Raw genomic sequence first — 24,339 nt, forward strand, 5'->3', positions numbered from 1 at the left:
ATATATAGCGAAGTAAATACTGCTGTTCCAAATCCTACCTTGGAAAGATCTGGAAACTATGAATTAGACATAAAAGCAGAATCTCAGATGAATAAATAAACACAGGCCATTACATTCAACCGATCTTCCCATCTGCAAGTCTACATTAGTCAGTGAAGATACCACTTTTTTTTCCCCCCACTTTCTTGCTAGATTTCCTTTCATCACCAAAGTATCTCCAAATTTCTAAAGTAATCATGACTTTATAATCAGTTAATGTGTCTGGAAGATAATTTGTCTTTTACGAGATAACTTAAGAGGAAATTTCAAAAATCAGGAATTTTCTGTACCAAGAATGGTAGAACAGGCAAATGACATGTAATGCTCTACTGTCCGTATTTCATATGGCTTGACACATGTAAGATAGTGTTTGAAATATATCTTTATATCTAACATTTAAGAAATATGCATCATCAGAATAATATAATTGTGATTGTACTTTTCCAGATCAAACATCTATCCCGGTACTCCACCTCCCACAGATGGTCAAGGAAAGGTTTAGGATAAGAAACAATAGATGATACTTCTGCATTACAGACTCCCAGATTTGAGTAACCCAAGGCTCAAGGACTTTCTCAATCAAATGTGATATCATTGTGTTTAAAATTCCATTTATTTTCATTCTACCATGTGATATTATTTGATAACCCCTACATTTTACAATATGAGAAGGCAAAAAATTGTTCTCCAGTTTGTGTGTGCCACCTGTAGACTCTAGTCCACTTTTATAGACTCTAGTCCACTTAATAGCTTCTTGTATGAAGAATGTTCCTTCGATCATCCTTGCTGCACTTTCAGTATTTTTGAGATCTATATATTATTTTTTGACGAGGGAGCAGAATGATGCATATTATTCAAGATGCAAGATTGCTTCAAGTATGAACAGTGGCATGATTTCTGTTCCTCTTAAACTTATTCTTTTTTCTCTACTATTTTCCTAATAATTCCTTATATTCTCTCATCTGCCCTCTGCTCACTGTTGAACTGACATTTGTTATACAACTACCTATATTAACTCTCATCTCTGTTTGATGTAGCTGAAGCAATAGCTTTTCATATGCCACACCATCCTCTAGAAACCTGGTGCTGTGAAATCCTTCTGCAACTCTTCGCAGTGAGGTTTCATTTTTACTTCATTGAACAAAGTAGTGTCAAAGACTTTACCCTCTTTCCCAGCACAGTCTGCAAACACTGAGCAGTACAGATACCAGCACAGATCCTCTTGATACATTACTAAGAAACTTCCTCATTCTTAACACTGATTATTTACTTCTGTCCTTTGTATCCTGTCTTTTAACAGGCTGTTCGTTTCAATACATCTTCATTTTAATCCTGACTGAGATTCTTGAAAGTCTTAGATCAGAAACTTGTTGAAAGACTTCAATTGAATTTATTAGTTCGCATGTTCAGTGATGCCTTAAGGCACTTAACTGTAAGAGATTTTTGCAAGGCATAACCTTCCCCTGCAGAAGGATTCTTTCAGACTCCTCTTAGTAGTGCATATTTGTTTACAGTTCATTGATCCCATCAGCTTGCCCAGCAGGGATGTCAGACTTCTGCAGCTGTGGTTTTCCAGCTGTCTCTGTGTGTATTTTAAAGTATTAACTGCAAAAGTGACCAAAAGTTTAATTTAATTTTCAAACTGTGTAGCACAAAACTTTGAACTATAGCAACATACTTCTCCAAAGCGTGCTTGCTAAAATGGGTAAAAATCCAGGAATTATATGCCTCAATTCACCAGAATCCTTTCAAATGTTTTGAAAAGTGTTACTCTGCATTTTAATACAATTTACTGCTCTTCCAAAGCATATTCCACTTGTGAATCTGCCAGTTTCAGATGTCAGAGATGAAATTTTACACACCTCTTTTGAAGGTGTACTTTTTTGTACTTGTTCCATTACATCATCTAGAAACAAATTATATACCTTTTTAAAGTTATTATCTATCTGCCAGTAGCTCACTAACAGGTTTCTGTTAGCTGTGCTCAAAATAACTCATTCCTAAACAACACCTGCCTGAAATTGGCTGCCCTGTTTCACAGGAGCAACACTGTTCCATGAGATGGATTCAAGACCAGAAGGTAGGACTACCTCAGATCTTCTGAAGATATTTGAAGGAATATTATTAAATACTGGATGTTAAACCCAATGATCTGTTCATCACATGGATGTTACAGGACTCTCTAGAAGTCAATAGAATACTGAATTTTCAGAGTTTAATAAGAGCCACTGCTATTTATTAATAGGAAAAAAAAAAGTTGTCGCATATAAACCAGGAAAAAAAAACACAACAAAGCAACCTAATTGAAAAAACAACCTAATTGAACAATAAATGCTCTCATCAGGGAACAAGGTAATTTTCCATAACTGTAATCACCTTATACAGGTCTTAAGTAAACACTGTCACGGTCAGAAATTCAAGGGATGAAGAAAGCACAATTATATCTAAAACAAATCATCTTAACAGGAACAACTGCAATCTAAGCCATTACCACCTCTGCCATTCCTTACCAGCAGGGGCAGAGCCAGAACACACAATTCAAACATCATCTCTCAGCGTTGCACAACTGGCTGCAGTTTTCCTGCACAGATCTCATCACTATCTCCTGTCTATGCTGTGCACTGTTCTAGCAAGGCTCTCAACTGCTGGGCCCTGAGGACCTTTGACTCACCATGCACTAATTTCAGTGTATTTTCTCTATGGAAAAAAGGCAAGCTCCATGGCACTCACCTCTGCAGCCTTCTTCTCCGTGTTCCCATTCCCTGAGGAAAAGTTAAATGTTGTATTTTGCACGTACCGCCTCCTGTATGTGGACTCAAGATACTTCTCATTGTTTCATTCCTGCTGTCAGCACAGGTTGTGGGAAATTTTTCTGGAACACTGTAAATGGTTATCAATGTGGTAACCACCTCAGAATCTTCCAACAAAGCCTTCATTATGTGCTCTGAGAAACAAGTTCTAGTGTGCATTCTTGAAGGCAGCTCTGCACTCAAAACTGACAGAAGGAATAAACAGCAACAAGCACTAGATACCATAGTGCGTACTCCATCTACAGGGTGAGAAGTTTAGAGTTTAGAGAAGAAACAGTGAAACACCTGCAGTAGAAGCAACTGGTCCGGTTATTAAAAAGGTCTGTGTAATACAGTATTTATCAGGGCACTTTTAGTGTTTTTCCAAATACTTACAGGAAGCAAGAGAAAAATTTGAGCTTCTGTTAACATGGCCTAATATATTTCTACAAGCAGCAATGTGAGTTAATTGAAGACTGGATGTGAATGACAGACAGAGATTGGATGGAGGCCAGGAGATTTCAGGAAATATCAGGTTAATTTACATCAATAACAGATGCACTGTGCAGAACAATGGAAATCATTTTACTTTTATAAGCAGTAAGACTGACGTCAAAGTTCTGGACTTCACATTTTTAAAGCATGTTAAAAAAAGAAAATAATAATGTGTTAAAAGAAGGCTGGAGAGAAAACATACAGTGAGTTCTAAAACTTGCCTGTTTAGTGGACTAAAAATAGCACTGAGAGGTGACCTAGTCATAGAACAAACATGCCTACAAAAAAAATAAACACTGGGTACAGAAAAATCCTTTATCACAGAAAGGTATTAAACAACCAAGAATCAGAAGCTGTAAACTCTGAAGTCAGAAAAACAGCTCAACAATTCTCAGAACAGCAGCAGCTTCTCTGACATATCCAGTGACATATTTAGATCAAGAACATTTCAGAGCTGCAGTTTCTTCTCCATGCACTGGCAGTGTGTATATATCCTGAAGCATTTACCAACACAAAGCAGACACCTCTGGGACAGCACACCTATCTGCTGTCAAACTCTATGTTCAAAGCCAGATGTAGTGTCCCCCAAAATACAGCAGTCAGAATGGATAAGGGGTAAATAGCATCTTCCTATCCAAACCCTGAGAAACCGAGAAGACCATGAAGCAAGTTCCTCCCTAGGAGCAGGCAGAAGGAGGGGTTCCACTTGAATCACAGGTTGTAAAGTGGGGAGAACTGACTGAACATTTGTACCACATAAGCACCAGGTACACAAGAAACAAGGAACTGGAATACAAACTATTCTCTTCTAATATTTCATTAGTAAAAGTGCAGTCTGACACTTAATCAATGCCCATTCTCTGGGAATGGCTTACCAGCTTGGCTCCATCCTACCTTTCTAACCATCTATTTGGCTATGATGCATGAACAAAGAACAAATGGGCAGAAGAGAAGATATTGTCTATGTTCGGTATTATGAAGTCTACATGTACAGTATATTGTTAGCAAATATGAGGAATTGTTATGGGGACCAAAACTGCTCACTAGGCTTAAAGGATTACCAAATGATCAACATAAAATCAGTTTTCATGTGTGTGTAATGAAACCTGAAATCACTGTTTAAGTAGTCACAAAATGTTGTTGTGGAGAAATGCTTCTCTCGTTTTATTTGTTGCGGAGAAATGCTTCTCTTGTTTTACATTTATTTACCTGAAATTAATAAAGGAAAATATTATCTGTGCACATCTGGGATTATCCAAAAATTACACTTGCAAAACAGCTGTTTTGCAGAATGAACTGATAGGAGGACTTCTATTTAAAACTTGCACTCTTCTGAATCCCTGATTCACAGTAGCTTTGGTCTTTATACCACAAAATAAAATGGACTCAAACAAGTCTCCTGTTGGATAGAAGGAGGGGAAAAAATAAAAGCAATCAATTATATACCCAATTGTCTTAAATGTATCTCAGAATTGGCAGTGTTAACGTAAAACATTTACAGAGGCACCGTGACTGAGTTTCAGTGAGAGAAATCAATTGTCCCAGACAGTTCTTATGTAATCTAAGAATTCTATTATGTCAGGGTGATCCTTCTCATATCTCATAAACTTCCATTTTTGGAAGTTTGGTGGCTTATTATTGCCATTTTTCCTTGGTGAAAGCAAAAAACTCAACCGGTTAAAAAAAAAAAAAAAAAAGCTGCCTTTAATTAAAAATATCCAAGGTTAATCTTGTAACAGATCTTATAAATCACAGATTTAATATAGTTAATGCAACCATTCATTAAATCAGCACTGTAAGCTTCTATTAACATTTTAAAAACATATACTTTGTGCAACATTCATAGAACTGGAACAGCCATTGGCTACAAAAACTCAATACCTGCATTTACTGTTGGCAAGGCTACTGCAAATTCAGATGTTCTACAGGAAATACTTAGAGCAGCTGCAAAGGTATAGACATTTTTCAATGACACTGAAAAATAACAAGGCCAAAAATCAAGAACAATAGGCTCAATCATAAACAGACTGAAGAGGAAAATTCCCAACCCCTAATGACAGAAATCATTTTATCTTTGCCTTAAGCATGCATTCAATCCACCAATAAACTCACGACTGATAACTAGCTCAGCTGTTACTTGTCTTGTCACCTTCCTGAATAAGAGACAAAAGAGAGAACAGTTGAGTCATGGTGCAGCTGCAACACACAGCTTGAAACTAATCCCAGCTGAACCACACAACTGTGAACAGTAACCAGCACAAACCAAATTAGGTGGGATAAATAAATGATTCCACCAAATGGATGGTGTAATTAAGTAACAGTAGTTAATTGGTACGTGATTTATGTAGATAAAAGCACTCACATGTGTCAGATGTAAACCTTGCATTAAAAAACCATATGTATAGCCACTCTGCATCCTGATAAAAAAAATAAAATCATGAACACTGGAATCATGAAAGGTAATATAATGCTTTATTTGATCTTCGCTGTTTTTAATCCAGGAAACAAAAGCCAGCACTCAATCACTTACCTTAAATTGCAGCACAGCCCTTAAGAATCTCAATATACTTTCCTTTGTACACTCAAGGAAAGACCTTGTACAGCCTACCTATTTTTTCCATTATCTATGCATAAGTCACATATTCAGCAAAGATTACCGTGTGATTTAGAGTTAACTGGCACCTGACTTTCTAACTCATAGCAGTTTACTTATGGACAGAGTCAGTCTATTTTACTCATATGAATACTGATATACAGTAGGCTGTTCAGCTGGTTTAAATGAGGGCTAGGGCATTTCTTGAGGAAATGCAGATAACAAGATCTGATCCTAAATCCAAGCTTGCACGTTCAGAATCTGATATTCTTAGTAAACAAAATCTGGAATCTTTCTTTGGAAGATTACCATGACATTCCTTTCACAGACACTAGTATCACTAGTTACAAATTTTTGTTTAGGTAAACAACTGTGATTAATAGATAGAAGATCTATGCATCTGAAAACATGCAGTTTTAAAGTGATTTTTTTTTTTTTTTTTTTTTTTGAGAATTCACATATGGTTTACAGTGAATATTTTGTAGGAATTCGCTAATACTTAGTTCTGTACATTTTTACTCTATGCTCAAAAGCTCAAGAACAGAAACAGCGTATATTTAATAGTAATGTCGATGTGTTCTAGGAAGAGCAAAATACATGAGGGGCAACTCTAAACCTGCTGTTAATTCTGAAGTACAATTTATGTCAGACAAGTAAATCAGTACCAGTTAAAAGGCACATTACAAATGTTTAGCCACAGTGCCCCCTAGCTGTCTTAATTTCGCTTGTATAATTTCAAAATAGCTCATAGTTTTGCATACAGAAACAAGAAAATAAAAAGGCAACACTGGGCTCTCAACTACCAGCTTCTTACGAGCACAAAATGAATTTTTATCTCACTGAAGACAACATTTCTCTAGCATCCAATGAACAGAGCAGTTAATTTGGAACGTGCCAGCCAAAATTTAATGCATATTATTAATGGCGTTATCCAAAGTTGACTTGAATGGCTCAGGGTGTCTACCACCTCACTAGGAAGCCTGTTCCAGTATTTGGTCACCTTTATAGCAAACAGGTTTTTCCCGAACCTGCCCTGGAACAGCTTTGTGCTGTTCCTCAGCATCCTGTCATCAGTTAACAGGGAGAAGAGCCTGGTACTTCCCCCTGCACTTTTCCTTCTAAGGAAGTTGCAGAGAGAAATTAGGTCACCTCTCAGCTCCTTATTCTCCAGTCTGGGCAATCCAAGTGTTCTCAACCTCTTCCCTCAGGACATACTTTCCAGCCTTTTTACCTGCTTTGCTTCCCTTTTCTGTATGCTTTCACGTATCTTACAGAATCAGAATGGTTTAGTTTGAAAGGAATCTTCAATACCACCTAGTTCCAATCCTTTGCCCTGGGCAGAGTCATCTCCTGCTGGACTAGGTTGCTCAAAGCTCAGTTCAACATGCCTTTAGCACTTCCAGGTATGGGATATCCACAGCTTCTCTGGGCTGTAAAGATTTTCTTCCTAATGTTTAATCTAAACCTTCCCACTTATAGTTTAAAACCATTACCTCTTGTCCTGACATTACACTCTCTGATAAAGTTCTTCTCCAGATCTCCTGTAGGCCCTCCTTAGGCACAAGAAGGTGGCTATAAGATCTCCCCAGAGCCTTGTCTACTCAGCTCACTTCAACAGGCCTATGTCCTTTCTGTTGGGGGCCCAGAAACCAAATATAGCATCTAAGACCCAGGTGGGGTCTTGGAGACAAAACCTGTTACTAAGTTAAGAGCAGAACCCTGAGCGACCCCAAAAACTAGAATTTTGCCTTTGTCAAAAGGTGACAGAAAGTGTCATGAATACAGGTTAACTGATCAAAGATTGAGTTACTTATCTTAGGACCACTAGACAGGCTCTTACAGATAATCCTAGAACATCTAAGAGACAAGAGGTCTCCCCATTTCCACTGTCTGCATTCTTCTTTGAAAGATTATACAGAGAGAAAAGGACAGAAATACCTTTGGAAAGAACCACAGAGGCCATAGAACCAATTCAAATTTCCTAGCTCTGTCATTTTTAGTATGTAAAACCTGAGCATTATTTTGTGGTACACAGAACAAAAAAAAAAAAAAAAAAAAAAAAAATTATTTAGCAATGAATACTGCATTGCAAATGGCTTCAAAGAACTCAAGCAATCTCTCTCACAATATATGCACTCTGCATGTACTCTGCTTATGATTCACTGCATATTAAGGCAGAAGAGAGAGAACCCAGATCTTAATGTCCACTGAGTGGAAACATTCTGGAATATAGAAACAGGAAGCTTTCAGCAATAGGAGATGTAAGATTTTTGTTCTTAACTCTGACAGTATGACAATCTAGCATTTACTCTCCATTTCCTGCAGGAGGCTGACAACTCTTGGAAAAGAAACAACCTGAGATAACTAAAAAGTTTCTGAGTTACAAGCATTGATCACAGATGGATTGGCTGCGGTAGTGTCATGCTCTAGCTCACGTGTTTCAAATTAGTGGCAGGAATTTTTTTGTTGCAAGTAATTTTTTCTGTCCTAACTCACACTCATCTTTTTTAAATGCATATATGAATTCTGCTTCACAGGGAATGCTAAGTTTTGTGAGAAAGCAATTCTTAATTATCAGCAACGTAACTCTGAGAACAAGACTAAAAAATTCCTTTGTGGCTCCAAGTGACCTCACCTATTTATGACCAGAGGCAAACAGAAAAGATCTATTTTAACCATCACAACTTTGGGGCACATTTCCTTTCTTCTGTCCCTGAGCCAATCTTGCAAGCCTTGCTATCAAGCCCAAGTTCACAGAGAGCACTAATAACTGGTGTCACAGAACCAAAACTGTGAGATTTCATCACTGCCAATGCACTGCTCAGGAGCAGAGCTGCTGCTCTGGGAGGCATCAGGGAGCCTGCGAGGTCTTGGCCTCTGCTGATCTAAGACTAGAACAAAAATGCAGTGCAAGTTCCCCTACTGAGCTTTATGCAGTACAGAATGTAATTGACCCTCCTGATATTTCAGATTGCTAAGTGCTAAGGGAACACCCCTTTTTTAGCTTTGCAAGCTTTAAAGCTAGAAAAAAGGTTCTTTTCATTGTATTATCATTTCTGAAACAATAGAGGGCTAATTGTAATTGCCAAATGCTGCTGTTAACTTTCATAAATTTATGTTCTCAGTTATCATTATGCATTAAATACAATGAAGTATTACAATAGATCATGTGAAAGAACCAGAACCTACCGTGTGTCCTTACTCTTCTTTTCAAAGCCTATGTCATTGAAAAACATTTCAGCACAGATCTCTTTACAGGTTGCTTCCATTTAGATAGGATCTAACCGTGTGGTTTTCAACACTTCATTATAACTTTTACAACCAGCAGTGCTCTCTGCCACAGTCATGCTGATTCTTTTACAATAAAAATGTCTCTAAAAATAAGTTCCCAACCTACCCTTTGCCAGGTTGATAGCAGGTAGGAGGCAAAATATTTCTAATCTATCTGCAAAGCATTCAAGAATTTTCTGTAGGAAATCTCACATGGAAAAAAAAAAAAAAGTGCTTAGGAAAATGTATCCCAGCTTACATTAACCTTTTTGCACATATATTTAAATACTATTTCACCACAGAATTCTGGAATCTGATGCTCAACTATTTTTAAACTTATTTGTTCCAAGACAGGTGACCTGCATTAAGGATAGCATTTCTTTTAAAGAAAAGATTTTGAAATAAGAAATTCAGTAATGTCTTTAGTCAAAAGCATACATCAATAGATGGTGAGCTGCTCCATTTTTTTCAAAAATACCACGTACCTTTATTATTCCTGTCTCTACAGATGTATGGACATCCACTCCTAAGCATACACAAACACAACCAAGACACTCTAAAATACAATGTCTATTCTTCCTTTCATAAAATATCCTATAGAATGGATGAAACAAACATCTCAGTGAATGTAATTCTAATTTGCCTGAACATTACTGAAAATGGCTTGTTAATTATAATGCTTTAACACTAAATGTCATCGAACAATGGTATCATGGAAAAAGCTGTGGGAAGATGCATTAAAAAAAAATATTTTCATGAATTCAGCAATTTCTTCTGCTATCAAGTACTGTCATAAGTAGATATGTGTACATTAGTCAAAATGGTCTTAGAATTCTTGAAGAACTTCAGGTTTGTTAACATTTTGTAGCAAGCACTCACTATTTCATTGTTCTGGATAACTGCACTGATCTGCTGTAATTGCTGTTTTGGCTGCCCAGCTAGAAGAATGTGTTAATCATTTAAGTTCTTAAATTGTACAGCGATGTCCTAATCTAAACCTGAATTTGTGAATTATTGAAGACCTCACTTTCTTAACAGCAGGCAGTTGGAAACACGAGTAAAGCTCACAAGCAGACATAAGATAAATGAAGTCACTACCATAAGACAATATAAGAAAACTTTCAAGAACTTATTTGAGTGCTAATCCTTAAGTGAGAGTGAGAAAAGGTGGACTCAGAGTTCAACCCTTCCAATTGCTCAGGTGCACTGCTTACACCTGAGCTCCCTGGGTTAGCGACGCCTTCTCACCTGGTGCTCAGTCACTGGTTCAGGCCATGACCTGGCAATTCAATTCCCATGCAGTGCAGGAGTAAACTGGGAAGAAATTAAAAAAAAAAAAAAAAAAAAAAAAAAAAAAAACCCCAAAAAAAAAAAAAAAACCAAAAAAAAAAACCAACCCACCTATAACTTCTTCAGTATTTCTGCTGACCAGATTTTCTATACCACATTCTGAAAAAAAACCTCCTTCTTCCTCAAATTTACTGCCTTTTTTCCCATTCGAAAATTGGACATTAAGGCCAGGGCACATGAATTTCTGAAAAAAGCAGGTAAATAGGTCTTTTTAATGGGCAATTTATTTCTGTTACACTTGTAGTTGTAGGTTGATTGATGGTTACAGCACTAGATACAGCTATGCATAGACATGAATTATCACTTGTTAAACTGGGACATTTCTATAAAAAATTCTGTGCTCTGACTTTTCAAGATGACAACAAAATATGTTTCATAAACGCATGTACTTTTGGGGGGGTACAATTGTGAATGCTTGAATAAACTCAAACAATACTCTCTCTGAGAACAAACTTAGTATTTTGTTTTCTTCTATTCTCCCTCATACTACTGAAAGATGAAGAAAACACACACATTGCAGTTTAACCACAAGCACCAGGGCCATAACCTCACACAGCCTAACTTAAGTGCTCACACAAGCAGCCACATTCCAAAGTGAGACTCTAGATACATAGAGGGCCTGGGGAAGGGCACTAACAGAGACATTGTCTCAGTTGTTTCCCTGTGGGAGCAGATAGCAGGACATGGGCCAAATTTCTCTGAATCAAATCAGCTGCTGCTGCTGCCCAGGGAAACAAATGCCTGCAATATTTCTTCTGAAACTACTACTTTCTAACCTTTTATGTTCTCTGTCCTGGCTTCTATGTGCAGCAGCTTCACTAGGCTGGGGAACAGGCTGCCTGCCCATCTGCTGCTCCCACCTACTCTGTTGCTGGCAAAGATGATGGGGACAGGTGGGCTGTCTGCTCCCCAGAAAAGCAGAATACAGCAGCAGTACCTAGTGCAAGCAAATGTCTCACTAGGGTGGCAGCTGCACTACATGTTTTTACATTCCAGGTATTTGATATCTTAGAAGGGTTTCAGCCAAAGTGAAGAGGGATGAAAAGTGCCAAGAAGCATTTTCCTTCTTTAAAATCTGCTTTTAGTGGAAGCACTAATTATTAAATTCTTCTTTATTAAAACTGTATTTGTGTTTATGTGTATGTCCTCATATGAACTAAATGGGAGAAAAACATGAACGGACGAGCTTTTGCAGGGAGTGGCAGCAGTTCCACAGAGACTGCCCAGCAGAAGATACGGCCCAATGCTAGCTTTTCATTACTAGCAAAGGACAAGGCTCCTGGAAGTACAGATTACAGCTTTACAGATTTCTTAGTTTATATAGTTTATATTTATATACATCACCCAAGGATTTATTATGAAAGAAGACACAAGAAGACACCCAGGTCATTTTGACAGACCTATACCCTAACATGCCTACAGGTTTCTTAGGGCCTTCAGCCTTATGATTACCTATAGGCAAATGGCTCCACATCATGAGCTGCTCTGGATCCTACTAACATTAGACAGGGATCTTTGTTGGTTTTTTTTTTTTAATTTGGAACTTAACAGTTTGGGTTAGAGCAAAGCATTTCAGTCTCTGGGAGACTGAACGCTTCTATGTCACAGGCAAAAAAACCAAGATGTGAACAGTAGGAACACTGTGGTTCCTCAACTGGTAAGAGGTCTGACAGAAGTGAATAGTTTCACAAATCCTAACAGACAGCACTGCAGTTACAATGTCATAGTGTAATTAAAGTAATGCACTATCTGTGTCTACACATCAATTCAATCCAGAGTGGTATGAAAAAAAAACAAAGCAGTGCTATAACCATTACCTGTCCCTTCAAAAAGGAAAATACATGTCAGTGAGTGCCCACAGGATCGGTAGAAGAAAAAGAAAAATGTGTAAATGTGTCTTTTTTTTTTTTCTGAGGTGAATGAGAACACATCATTTTTGGCATTGGTAAATTTATTGTATCATCAAAAACCAAACGTTTACATTTCCCTCATGATGCTTGGATTCATGGACTCTTCACATTGGTACCAAAATATCAATGGACACTTTGAATGTTTTCACAGAATCACAGAATCACACAGAATCACAGAATCACAAGGTTGGAAACGACCTGCAAGATCATCCAGTCCAACCACCCTCCCATTCCTATCAGTGCCACAAGCACTAAACCATCTCTCGTAGCTCCTCATCCAGGCGCCTCTTGAACACTGCCAGGGACGGCGACCCCCCCACCTCCCTGGGCAGCCATTCCAGTGCCTGACCACCCTTTGAGAGAAAAAGTTTCTCCTAATATCCAACCTAAACCTCCTCTGGTATAACTTCTGGCTGTTTCCTCGGGTCCTACTATTTGCCTGGGAGAAGAGGCCAGACCCTTTTGCACCCCAACCTCCCTTCAGGAAGTTGTAGGAAGTTTTCATTTGTGATGAAATGATTGTTTTCAATCATAATACTTCTAATAAAAAATAAAATATGAAATATATAACAGTGGTACAAGTGAATTTTTGCAGAAGGCACAATGACATAATGCCATCATCAATTCATTTAGTCAGTTATATACAGCACAGTAAATTTATATTGTGAAGGAGGAAAGGGGAATCAGTTTAACCAGCCCTCAGACATTTCCAAAGTCACATCAGTGTCACCACAGCAACACCACAGGACATCTGTGCCACAGCCTTAGGTTCTAGCTTCTCTGTCCAACCTGCAGCCCCTCAGGTACTGGACAGGCTGCCGTCCCTCACAAGCTTTTCCCAGGACAGCTGCCTTTGTAGTGCCTGCTCATAGCTAACAGGTCTGGCTGCATTCCACACTTACAGTTCTTCCCTCTGGCATCTCTGATCAGGGACAACCTTCTTAAAACCAGACATTAACACTAGAATGGAGAAAAAGCTCTTAAAGAAAGGGGGTTTTAGAATAGTGCAACCATTGTAGTTCTTACCTGAACTTATCAGCCCCTGAAACTAAAACAGACGGTAAGCATGACAAGTACCCACTGCCAGCCTGGGTCCTCTGCCTACGTCTTGATAGAGAACTCTTTCTAAAACTGATTTCCATAACTTAAATTTCTATGGCTTGGCCTAAGCTTCCCCACAGAATTAACAGGAAAATGGTTTGGCTTGGATAATTTTTAGTCATTCCATCATTGATTAGTACGGCTTTCAGACTGATCTACCTGCATTATACTTTATAATAACACAGCTCCAACTGTATCACAGTTTTTTTTGGCTGTGATCCTTCTAATCACAAGCAGGATCTCTAGAATTTCTTTATGAATAAGAGATCTCTTTTATAGCTTGCTTTACATCCACCCAGCCCGGGTTCTGTGAGGATCCTACTGCAGTCATTCAGCAATCTGCTTTGTCCTCTGCCTGCACCAAGAATGTGGACTGGGAAATTAATTTTTCAATCTTTCAAGGGCCTAGGATTTCAGAATTATCATCATCTAATTACAGCTAACCTAAACTTTTTTTTTTTTTTCTTTTTTGCTCTGGTGCGTCCTTGCTCAGGAAAAGAAGCAGCTCGTTGAAGCACTTACTTAACAGAAAATGGAAGTAATATGGCAGATTTATGACATGGAACCAAGAGGTACTTTTTACCAGGTGATATGGCTGAGAGTACATGTAGCTATAAACGTTAAAACAGCTTGAACTTGTTTGGAAAAAAATTAAGTAAACTTCGAATTTCACACACTGATGTTGACTCAAGAGACTTCAATCCCAGCTCCTTAGAAAATGTGGTTTCTTTTGCTCATGCAGTCTCCCTAGAGACTTAGGATCTGTGCCTTAGGATCACAGCTAGGATGAGAACCTGCAGTGAAAAGCCTCACCTGAAGAGCACTTAAAGACTGCAGCCATCAGCTTTCTTGGAGTAGTACTGTAAAAGCTGTACTCTTACAACTTTCTGCTCTCTGTATATCTTTACACAGGGTGCACCTGTCACAGCCTGTGTTAGCCTATGTGTCTTCCAAGAGCGTCCTCATTTTCTGCATACTCTGGGAAAGACTCACAGTGCCCACAAAGGATTAGTCTCTGAGAACAGTATAGCAGACTTACAGTTTTGAAATCCTTCCTTCTGGCAGTTCACAAAAGCTTGACATTTCTGAAAGTCACAGTGTAACGTAATAATCTTTACCAACTGAGTAGGGACAAATATTACGATCTTTTCTCTAGCTGGGTGCTTTAACAACAGAGTACAGTGAAACAAAACAAAACAGTTTACATTTTGCCATTTAAGATAACTGGTATAAAAATCTGACTGTAACAGATACAGACAAAGGATACACCAACACAGAGGTCATTAAACGTGACTGGATAGACAAGTCATGTCTATGAAGGTGTCTGGAAGACTAATACAGACCCAGCCTAGACCTTGTAGTTCTACAGAACAGTAACAGTAGTTAGTTAAAGCATATTCCTATTTGTACTTAAAACTTGCAAAAAAATTAGGCTAGTGATGATTAATCTTACAGTCATTGAAAAGCAAACAAAGAAACTAAAAGTCTGAATCCTGAATACGATATGGTGTAAAGTCTTAAGTAAATAAACATTTTTAGGAACACAATTATTTCTACGTAGCTGCAACCGGGGGTGGGCGGGAGGGGAAACTGGAATTGGATCCCAAATAATTTAATCACTTAAACAGAGTCCTCTTCAAAAAGAAAGTTAAAATTAATTGAAGGACCAGAATTAAAGGAAGTTTTGGTATTAATGTATATTGCAATTTCACACCTTTTCTGTATGAGAAATAAGCTACAAGAAAAGATACAAGCTCACCAACATATACTTTCTCCTAGTGCTTTATAGTAACAACTGAAACCCATTGACAGTACAGGTAATAAATTCACTCAAAACCTCCTCTTGACACATCCAGCACTCAAAGAAGACAACCCTGACAACCCTGTATTACAGGCATCGTAATGTCACAATTAGTAACAGAAAAATATCTGGCTTCTACAACTGCAATGACACTTTGAAATGTTGAATAATGATGCATCTCAACATCCAATGGTCAGCTGAAAATTGATTCATCTGAGACAGCTGACATTTGGGAGGGAAGCAGTTACAACTCTGACTTTTGGATGTCACATGAAAAATACACCACTGTGTAATAATTTTAAAGATTAGGGCATTATTTACTGACATGGGCTCTCAAAGAAGAGAAGAGGTTTCCTTTAAGCCATATGTTCTCCACTGAAATGCAATACAGTTGGAAAAATTTCAATACATTTTGGTACCAATTTAGATTATCTCAACATGTTCAGCACATAAAATTATATATCAAAGAGAAAAATAAGGGATAATTCCTGCACAGCTGAGGACTCAGAATTCCTTCAAAGGAGAATAATATAAATTAGGAACCGTGAAGCTGTGACACACAAAAATCCAGAAGAGAAAACAAAATAAAACAAAACAAACTTGCACTGAATTTGGCTTCTCGCTGTTAAACTATGCCCTTTGCTGCCACCACGTGGGCCTTTTTGGAATACACTGGGAAACTGAAAACGCAGTCTTACAGAACACTGCCAATGTTCTTTTTTTGCCTTTCCTCTGCAAACAAAGCATATTTCCCATTTAATTAAAAAAAGCTTATAATACAGAGTTAAATTAAAAAATAAAAATTAAAAAAAAACAACCTGTTTCTCAACTTTTAGGTTTCTCAGTGCCTGAAATCACTGCAAAATTCCAAGATTCTAAAATGCTGGTTCACAAATAAACACACAAAACACTTTTCAAAAAAGTGGTGCTTTCATAGAAGAGATAGCACAGCTTCCCACCTGCATCTCAGCCAGACTCATCCTACATGCTGAGATACCACAAAGCTAATCAATGTTCTACAAGCTCACTGCAAAGGGTCAGAAGCTGATGAGACTCCAGGCAGTAACCAAATTTCTTTGGTAGATGTCATGATATAGAATCATAGAATCACCAAGGTTGGAAAAGACCTAAGAGATCATCCAGTCCAACCGTTCACCTATTCCCAATAGCTCCCACTAAACCATGTCCCTCAACACAACATCCAGCCTTTCCTTGAACACCCCCAGGCTCGGTGACTCCACCACCTCCCTGGGCAGTCCATTCCAGTGCCTGACCACCCTTTCTGAAAAGTAATACTTCCTCATGTCCAGCCTGAATCTCCCCTGCCGTAGCTTGAAGCCATTCCCTCTGGTCCTATCACTAATGACACGAGAGAAGAGGCCGACCCCCAGCTCACTACAACCTCCTTTCAGGAAGTTATAGAGAGCAATGAGGTCTCCCCTGAGCCTCCTATTCTCCAGGCTGAACATTCCCAGCTCCTTCAGCCTCTCCTCATATGGCCTGTGTTCCAGACCTAATTAGGTCTAATTAGAATAAGTAAGGTTTGAATCACATGTATATGCCTATGCTTATGATTAAAATAGATGGATGCTCTGATGTAAGATGGCCCCAGTCTGCTGGACAGGTTAAATGGGAACTGAAAACTAAATACAAACCTCTGAACTAAAAAGTGTTGTTAAGTGTCACAATTTTAGGCCCTGGATTCAGAGGTTTGCCACACAACAGGGGCACTTTCTGTGACACCTTGCAGTCCTCATGCGCTGCACAATACATTTATATTAAGCTTCATTTTGCAGATAAGAACCTCTCTACCTGTGAAACCAAGCTGGAACTGAATACCAGCATGCCTTGTGGAAGACTGGTACTGGGGACATACAGTACTGAAACATAGAACTTATCAGTCTTCCAGCAGAGGCTGTGGTCATGGGCTGGGAAGGGATTCTAGAAACATCTGCGAGTTTGGTCACTCTGCAACACAAGAGATAATAAAAGCTAAAGGGGGGAACTACTGCCTTTCCATTGCTTTTGGCTTTTTAACTGAAAGAGATCTTCATCTGCTTCAAAAGACAAGATCTTTGTAGAGTCATCATTTTTAAAATCATATCAGCTCTCACCAGCACATTATAACCCCTAAATTTTAATGAAATCCTGATCTAGTTTGTTCAATCATACCACTCAGTCTCCAAAATAGAAAGCAGAAATGGCCAAATGTAGGAAGCAAAATGCAGGATAAGTATCTTACATTCCACTGGACTGCCCTGAGACAAACCTTCAGGTTAGAAGGCAGAAAATGTGAGAGTGCTCACTGGCACCAAGCAGAAATTGCCAGACAGCTGACTTCACTACCAGAGGCTTGAACATCATTGCCACACTATTTTCAAAAACAAAGGCTGCAAGTCTGAAGACAAGTGGCAGAAATCAGATTTCTGGTAAGGTAGCATAGGGTGTCCCTGTAACAGGCAATTGAGGGAGGTATTCAGGAGGGAGAGCACTCTGAAGCTTGCCACCTGACTGGATCTGATAGCTGTGATCTGAATATCATTGGGAAAACCCTCAGAATTCAATAGCCCAACACAGCTCTAGTTTTCCATGCATCAGGCAGAGCTGGATTACTGCTGGTGCTACAAAGTTTAAGACCACTTTAGGACCACTTTAGATGTTGGCTAGTCTGTATGCTAGACCTCATGGGCACACTGCACAGAGTACCATTGTGCACAAGTATGACAGGCCTCAGGGTTCTGACGATGCACTTCTATAAATGCACACTAAACACTATTGCACAATTTGCAATATATCCTTGGACCAGTGTGCATCACACCAAAGTGTACCAGAGTCTCCCTCTCTGTGAACTGCATTAGTGGCTAATGCAGATGCACATCCATTGAAAATATGTACTCAGAAATGCCCTTCTCACTACTTCAATGCCTCAAATTGCAGAGGAAATGAAATGGCCTCATTCCCACTGCACAGTTCAGTCTCTGGAGACACATAATATTTTTTTCTGATAACTTACAATTGGCTTTTATTGTGTCCCAAGTATTGCAACTATTGTAAAATAAATCTTCTCTTCTTACTTGAGCATGAAGCACTCCTTAATGTTTCTTTCACTTATGAAGAACAGCTTTTTATGTCTTGTTCTCATAGCAGCTTTGACAGGTCCTGCTTTCCAGTTGACTGCTTCGCTATTCTGGCCGAATTGTGCTGCTGCATCCTCCAGATCTTGAAACTATTTGAATAATGGGTGAACCTTCCTAGCTCTGGATCATTTAACCTCTCTTTTCCACATCTTTTCCACCAGTTAGACCAACTATCTTTTTCCTGAAGCCTGTCCCTCAACCCTCCTGTGCCTTCATATGGTAACACATACTTGTCAGTAACGTCTTGCATTGGCATTTCATGCTTCTTGAGTACTTAGGAATGGTTTGGTAAGTAATTAAAAACATCCTTAGCAAAAAAATCCCCTAGCTACAATTACCTAGCACTTAAGTGACACAGACTCTGTAAGATGAGGCCTGAATGCAAAAGCTCTAATTTTAACTCTGTCTTCAGCCCTGGGTTAAACTATCATGCATAAAGTTGACATTCTTTCCTTTTTTCTGTCTTCATAGCCTGGTTTTCCACAGTGTGAGAAGGTTTGCCATGATCCTGACAGAGAAATTTTCCATTGAACACTGCGTTTTTCTCAGGCCTTTGCCCAGTTTGGCTTCTGCTTGTTGTTATCGGAGATAAGAAGCAAAAATAGTCACAGATCATTGTCAGACAGCCTTTGAAACATGTTTCCTCTACCAGATGTTCAACTCTGACTAAAAGAGCAATAACCGAATTTGCAGTGGGTCAATGTAATAAACTGTGAAGTCCCTAAAAAGAAATATCACTGATATACATAGGTCGTTTCAAAAGTGATGCCTATTTATTTCCATGGAAAGTGAAATAGATACAAAGTAAATAAGAACACCATTTGATAGATCAAATTATTATTAAATTATCAATTATTGTTTATATTAACATTTAATTATTAATTATTATTAAAATACGACTACTATTTTTTCATTATAAACATCAACATTAGGTGTGTATTTTCACCGGCAGTGAAAAAGAGCCTGCATTTCACACCCATAAAAATCTGCAACAGTGGAGGTGACCCACAGTTGCTGTCACCACTGCTGGAATGCACCACCCACCACCTCACCGTGCTCACACCCACTGGTTGGTATCTAGAAACATTCAGCAAGTATCAGTGAATGTCAATGGGTGCAATTTTTTTTCTGCATGGAGTAATTCAATGACACACTTTTGCTTCGTCCACACTTCCATGTCAGACACCAATTTTATCAGACTGTCCCTCTACTGCCATCTGTCACATAGCAAAAAACAAAACGAGATAGTGTCAGGAAGGTTCAGTCTCTACTACCATACCACACACATCTACCTTTGATGTCATGGGGCAACCTAATAAAATAGGAGGCATTACTTTCGTGGCAGCTCTCGTATATTCAAATACCAGCAATTTGTTCAGTTTTCACTATTCCTACCAACCTACAGTCCCAACAATTACGCTTTTTTTAAGGAATACATTCAGCCTTTTTAACTTTACCACATTAAGATACACATTAACTGAAATGTCTTCAAAAATACTTACTAAAAATACTCTTGACAAAAGTAAAAGATACCTTCTTAGAGATGGTAACATAGAAAGCACTCCTGGCATTGGTTTCTCGAGTCCTCAGCAGGATATTACTTCTGCTGTGATCATCTACACAGGCACACACATGCAAGACATAGGATTCTCCTACTCATGAGCCACAGAGGAATTTTCATTAATAATACCAAATGCCTGACATATAGGTATTCTTCACAATCACTCTCTTGGCAGCGGACAGGGCAAGCTGAACAAGAGACACAGCAAGAAGCAAATACACTAAGAATCGTTCTCTTTTTTTTTTCTCCTCAATTTCAAGGAAAGTAATTTTAAGTCTTTTACAGGTCTTGTATTAAAATGATATGTATTCTGTGTGCCTGTGTTTCACAGAATCTCATAGGTGTGGGACCTGCTGGTCTCTACAGAGACTGTAACCTTCATGCAGCAGGTGGACTCTGACCTTCCTTTTGGAAACCAGTTTCTCTGATACCAGCCATTTCAGTAAGGCACTGTGTCAAAACACATAGAAGTACCACTAAATGGCTTTCATGAGTATTATGTTTACTCAGGAAAGATAATCCACACTTTAAAACATTTTATTATATCAAAGTGAAGTATTTGGTTTTGACAATGTTTGCCATTTGTTGAAGAAATGCTTTTCAAAAGTACTGACATTGTTCTACCTTGACTTTGAGAGGACAGCTCAGTTTAACTGATGCTTTAAGTTGTGCAGTTTGAAACTGAAACATTTGGTTCCTTACCCGCTCAATGCCTTTTTACTGGAATGTACACCTAAAACAGCTTTACCAAGCCTTTATCACATTTTGGAAAGTCAGGGTGATTTCTTAGAGCAGCACAATCAGTTTCCCGAAATGATCATGACAAACCTGAAGCTAGCATCAGTTCCAGTCAAGGAGAGACTTCTCAGTGAGAGAGTAGATCGACTGACACCAGCCATTTTTGTAATAGTTTCTGTCTATTTCCATGAACTCGGACAACGACTGCCACACAATCTTCTCAGTGCAGCTAATGGAAGTGTGTAACAGATAGGAGGAACAGGAATGTTGACAAGGACAAATGAACTCCGGTTTCCAGATATGAGCCAAGCTTTCAAAGCAGTTAATGCTTTGATTAATAGCTAGCTATAGCTCCTGGAGCTTTCGCAATACCAAATATAAATCTTAAAATAGTACCAATAATAGACTGTGTAAATAGGGAAGAAAGAAAGCTGGAATGCTCCACCCTCTCCATTGCAGGCAGGATTATTCTGCCTATTATTAGGAACCTATTCATGTTTACCACATCATTTCCTGATCATTTCTTTTCCTAAAATACTGAGTGATTCTGCTGCTTTATTCACCTTGCTTGAATCAATACAATTAGTCCTCATACCCCACGATTACCGCAGCTGGTCTCCATTCAAGTTCATTCAGTAACACCCAATCAATGTTTGTTTTATGTCTCATTGTTCAGAGAACTCCATACACTGTGTATTTTTGTTGACAGACATAAAAGTCCATTAAATAACACTGTATCAGATTCTGTTGACTTACCACTGACATTTTTTTAAGAACAAGTCATTCAACTATTTGACACTGCTCTTCAACTCAAATGTACTTGGAGTTTCTTATTTCTCGCAAAAAACTCCTCAGATGCTATCTTGCTTTTCATAAACAACACATCGAATGAGCTCTGTCTAATTAATTAATTTTGCCTGACTAACGATGCAAGTTTTCTCACAAAAATCGAAATGATTTTGAGTACAAGAGAAAGCAAGTTTTCTTAAACCAAAAAGTTCAAATTAAAAGCTCAAATTGAAATGAATCCAAACAGAACAGACAGACAGCTGTTCATACGTCAATCAGCCTTAATGTTACCCTGTTGGAGCACCTCATGAGTTAAAAAACAAATTAAAAATCAGATTTTTAAGAATCTTTTAAAGAAGCCAGATAAGAAAGCATTATTTTGTGCAATCAAAACAGCACCACACTACATATTTAATGTTTGGAGCGTGTCTCTAATTTCAATCAAATTTGAATGTTTCAATTTCTCTTAATTTTACCTCTGAATTTTCTGATTCCACACAAAAGTAATGTTTACACTTCTAATTTACTAAGTCCTAACTTCAAATTTCCTGACCTATACTTTCAAATCAAAGCAATTCTACATAATGTTCATGGATACCCTGTTGTTATTAGGCTAGGACTCCACTTCTTCTAACTGAAATTGTAATCCTCCTGGCAAATTAACCTATTACATTACTATTCTACCTACATTCAGAAAGAAGTGTTCCAGAAAAAAATGCTCATGAATACTACTGCATTTACATTTTTGTAAGCTCTTGGTCACTCTACAGCAGCATAATATGAAAATTTTCCCGTGAAATATATTCTAGAGCAAAACAAACAGAAAAAAAAACTTTGTAACCTACCTCATATTCCCTGCCATAATGAGGAATAGATTATAAATGTGAGAGAAAATGAAGAGGAAGAGGATGGTACTGAAGAACATTGTCATCCAAGACCCGTGGTCCTCTCGAAACATTTTCAGACGGAGCAACTGACCTGTGGTATGGATATTATGAGAAACCATATTTTAGTCAGTCAGTAAATATGTGTTTAGATGATAACAAAAAAGAAAAAAAACCACCACCAACAAAACAAAATAGAGTACTAAAGTGAATTTCTTGTTACATCCAATAATTCCAGTTTGTGTGGGGAGGACAGGTTTAGCATCAGGCAGCCACATTTGTCTTTTTCAGTTCAGCCATGAACAGAGATTTTTCCTACAAAGCCACAAGATTGTTTCCCACAAACCGATTTGGTGACAAACCAATTTAGATTCTGATTCTAGAGACTAAATCATTAAACTGGACCTCTGAAGGAGTTCAGTTCACATCATCCCTGTGGCACCTGACTGAAAAGTGGCTGTGGTTTTATATATACTATATGCAATCCTACATGCTGGTTAAGCAGCCTTCATTATTTCCCTGCTCTCGTCATTAACACCCGTACCCAGCCTACTCTCATGCTGGCAGAGCAGGTATGCACAAGTGAACAAGAGTAGTCTAGAAAAAATGATAATTCCATCTTTTTTTTCTAGCTGAATTAGTTCCATCAACCCGCTGACAGTGAGACTCATTGAATAGCAGTGCTGTAAATCTGTGCAGAAGTGGGAAGGAGTGATGGTCATGAAGAGCAAACGTGTAAAGTAAGCCATCCCACTTTCTAGAAACTGCTGCATCCCATCTTTCTAAAACAAACACCACAGCCGGGAAAATCTCATGGAATTAGTCTAGAAGTCAATGTAAGAGACATCTTTTGTGGCATTTGCTCAGCGTTCTGAGAAACAAGTCTACAAACTGGGAGGCTTCATAAGAACTTCAGGCTGCGAGATGTTTCTTGAGCAGTAGGAACAGTCAGATTTTGATGGTTGCCTCTCTTGTTCCACTGACTAGGGACAAAGTTGGGTTCAATGTAATGACATGATAATAGATAAATCATCATATGTGTTGGTCTAGCTCATGAAAAGCACAGGACATTTGACACATGAGAAGAAGAAATTTTCTGAGCAGATGACTGCAGGGTCAGTTAAGAATTAAAGAAAATGCCTGGACTAAAGGGATTATACAGATACCATAAGAAAAGCCATCTCCTGAGTCAAAGACAGCTCTTACTTAAGCCCAAAAGTACACAAAAACATACAGTTAGAAAATAAGTAAATCATCAACCCTCCTTGCAATAAAGTTGAGATTATCCTGTGCAAACCTACTGTTCCCCTGTTTTGTGAGTACTGCCACCCATTTAAATGGCAGCGCTGAAAAAGTCTGGGTTTCTAGAAGTACACTGAAGGGTTTAGACCTCAATAATACGGCTGTTCAGGTGGAATGACCTCACCAGTGAAACACACTAGGCAACTGCCATCAGATCCAGAATTTGGATTCCAAATTCTACTTTCTCATCATTTTAAAAACAAATCTTTTACTATGAGCACAAATGGAAGATAGTATTGTCCTCTCTTACACTGTTGACTTTTGCTACATGGTACCACAACAAGGTACCAAAATGATTAAGTCTGTGAGTAGTAACATAAAAGAAGCATATCACAAAACAGAGCAGAGTCTACAGCCATACTCACAGTGTAATTATTATTCATTTCTTAGCCAAAACTGTACACCAAATGTCACTGCAATACAGAGAACAAACTGCTCCCTGGAGTGTTTGAGCTGACTGTCTCTCATAGTAATGCTCTCGTCATTTCACAAATGTATTATTGCAGTTTTGTCAGAGCAAGACTGATTTTCTTGTCCTCTCAATGAAGTCTTACTGCAGTACAGTACTCTTCTTATCCTG

General features: G+C 38.4%; 1 protein-coding gene across 1 annotated transcript in view; it reads right to left on the reverse strand.

The window, feature by feature from the left end:
- The window catches only part of TMEM117 (transmembrane protein 117), a gene marked incomplete at both ends in the record, with an annotated part of 190,871 nt that overhangs the window by 139,854 nt on the left and 26,678 nt on the right, over nt 1-24,339 (reverse strand). The window contains one exon of the mRNA XM_079549617.1: nt 22,419-22,551. Within this exon, the coding sequence (XP_079405743.1) occupies nt 22,419-22,551 (133 nt within the window). The remainder of the gene's footprint in view (nt 1-22,418; nt 22,552-24,339) is intronic.

Source organism: Tetrao urogallus (genome assembly GCF_951394365.1).
Source record: "Tetrao urogallus genome assembly, chromosome: 1".
NCBI lineage: Eukaryota > Metazoa > Chordata > Aves > Galliformes > Phasianidae > Tetrao > Tetrao urogallus.